The sequence below is a fragment of the Alligator sinensis genome, unplaced genomic scaffold (assembly GCF_000455745.1).
Source record: "Alligator sinensis unplaced genomic scaffold, ASM45574v1 scaffold280_1, whole genome shotgun sequence".
NCBI lineage: Eukaryota > Metazoa > Chordata > Crocodylia > Alligatoridae > Alligator > Alligator sinensis.
Genome location: NW_005841835.1, coordinates 951,844 through 954,219, shown reverse-complemented (window position 1 = coordinate 954,219; position 2,376 = coordinate 951,844). Strand labels below are relative to the sequence as shown.

At 59.5% G+C, this 2,376-nt stretch overlaps 1 protein-coding gene across 1 annotated transcript in view; it reads right to left on the bottom strand.

Moving 5' to 3' along the window:
• ERG28 (ergosterol biosynthesis 28 homolog) overlaps positions 1-2,370 on the bottom strand; it is a 5,591-nt gene extending 3,221 nt beyond the window's left edge. Inside the window, exons 1-2 of the mRNA XM_006015326.3 lie at positions 2,014-2,370; positions 1,359-1,449 (exon numbers count right to left, since the gene is read on the bottom strand). Coding sequence (XP_006015388.1) covers positions 1,359-1,449; positions 2,014-2,146 — 224 coding nt within the window. The 5' untranslated portion in view covers positions 2,147-2,370. The remainder of the gene's footprint in view (positions 1-1,358; positions 1,450-2,013) is intronic.
• Positions 2,371-2,376: the final 6 nt, after the last annotated feature.

Below are 2,376 nucleotides of genomic sequence, written 5' to 3'. Positions count from 1 at the left end.
CCCTACCGCCTGCTCTTAAGAAGCCAGTAAGACTGTGCTCTGTGCATGGATGGCGCAGCTCAGGCACAGTGCTTTATTGGACTACAAAGAGGCAAGGTGTGGCAGCACACTTGGCTCTTGAGTGTTGCAGAGGGAGACAGATCCCAGGGGCCAGCCCAACTCTACAGTACGGGAGATGCTCAGAGGGCAGTGGAAAGTGTGAAAGCTCCTAGCAACAAGCTGTTCACTGAGGTGCCTTCATGGGAATGACTGTGAATAGGAAGGGGTGCAGGTGACAGAGGGCAGGCTTCAGTAAAGGAAAAATAGTCTTGAGCACCATCAGGCAGCTGAGCAGGGACTTGGAAGTAGAAGTGTACCGATACACCGGTTTGATATTGGATCAGGACCAACATAAAGAAAATTGACTATATTGGAAGTTGGCTTGATGCGACCGATAAATTTGGCTGATAAATGCCTGTGCTTGCACACAGCTGCAGCGCAGCACACAGGCAGTGAGGAGCACAGGCTGGCAGACTGGAGCACTGCATGCAGCTGGTAAGTCTTGTGGTAGAAGGGGAGGGGGGAGGGAAGGGGTGTGGGGGGCAGATCAATGCTCCCCACAGTGAGGGAGTGGGGCAGGGGTTGCCCAGCTGGGGCTGGCATGGGACAGAGCCACCACCGCGCATACTTCAGGATCACATTAAGGGGGACTTGTGCCTCTGGGTCTGTGTGAAGTGGGGTGGGCTGCATCTGCAGGCTGGGGCTAGGCTGGGGTCTTCTTGGCACGTGGGGGTGGCTAGGCTGCACTGCGCTCAGGGCAGGTGGTGGCGGCTCTGGGAAAGGGGCTACGGGGGGGGAGGGGTCTGCAGCCACCCCAAATTTTATCATAACTCCCCCATAGCCAACTGCCCAGTGTCACCGCCACCTGCCCAGAGCACAGCACCCCCTCATGCGCCGGGAAGAGCCCAGCCCAGCCCCAGCTGCACCCTGCCTATACATCCTGACTTCCTCTTTGATGCTTTAAGGAATGCCTTTAACCCAGGGGCAGCCAATTATTTTGGGCAGAGGGCCTCTTATTGAGTTTTGGCAAGCCATTGAGGCCCGCATGATAGGCAGCCAGGGGCAGATAAATATTAAATTTTCTAAATTTTTTAGGGGCCCCGTGGGCCGGATAGAATGGCCTGGTGGGCTGCATCCAGCCCCCGGGCCGCATTTTGCCCACCCCTGCTTTAACCCCAAGAGCTGTCCAGTAAAGTGCTCAACTCCCTGCCTTTCCTCAAGCTGCTCCACAAGAGGACAGTTAGGAGCTATTATGGAATGGTAAGAGTGCAATGTAGTGAACAAGGGACACCCCCTCCTCTGATGTTTCCCTTGCATACGTCTTGTTGCGGATGTCTACGGCACAGGCACAACGAATCACTGATGCAAGCAGGGTCCAGATGCCAAAGGTCCGAGCCTGAAGCCCATTCACTGTGCAAAGGAGAAAAGGGAATGGATAAGGAACAAGTATTTTCCTTCCCAGGAATCAGCCTCTCCCCAGGTTGGGCCAAGCAACACACAAGATCTCCTAGCTAGTGCCCTCACATTCAAAGCATGCAGGAGGAAGCAACGAGCTCAGAGATGATGAAAAGGCTATTGAGTGGGTGTTTCCAGAGCTGCTATGAATCCAAGCCCCGCTCCTCTGCCAGCTAGAGGCATCAAGGAGGGAAACGGGCAGAGGTGGCTTGAATGCCAAGAGGATCACCAAGGTAACAGTGCGCTGCTGCCCAGCAACACTGCTTGGCGACAACAGTGGCCACGTTTGCAGGCTGGGCGAGTTGTACCTACTGCCCCCCCACCCAGGTGCAGGCAGTGGTCAGCAGGCCACAGAGGGGTCTGTGAGAGGAGGAGTGGGGTGGGGCTGGCGCTCTCTGCAGAGGCACAGGAGGACACGAGCCGGCGGCTCCTAGGAGGACGAGCGTGGGGCTGGAGTGCCTGGGAGCCCGTGGGAGGGGCAGGCCCAGCCCCGGAGAAGGGGCACCCGGGGCTGCTCACCCAGGCTGGGCGCGTCCGTGTACAGCTTCTCGGACAGAAAGCCGTGGTCGCGGAAGCTCTGCAGTGTGTTCCCCAGTGCCACGATGGACACCATCACCAGCCAGCTGCGCAGCACGTTCAGAAAGCGGCTCATCCCTGTGCCCGCGGCCGCCTGCTCGGGGACACGGCAGAGGTAGAAGCTCAGCGCTGCTTGGAGCCTGTTCTCCCCTTCGCCCCGCACGCCGGAGCTGCCCAGGGCTGCGGCGGGCAGGGGGACCACGCGGGGCCGCCCAGTAGCTCCAGGCCAGGGCAGCGCCGGCTGATGCTGCGCTGAGCCCGGGAGGCCCGCCCCGGCCCGGCGCCGCCCCGCCCCGCCCCGCCCGC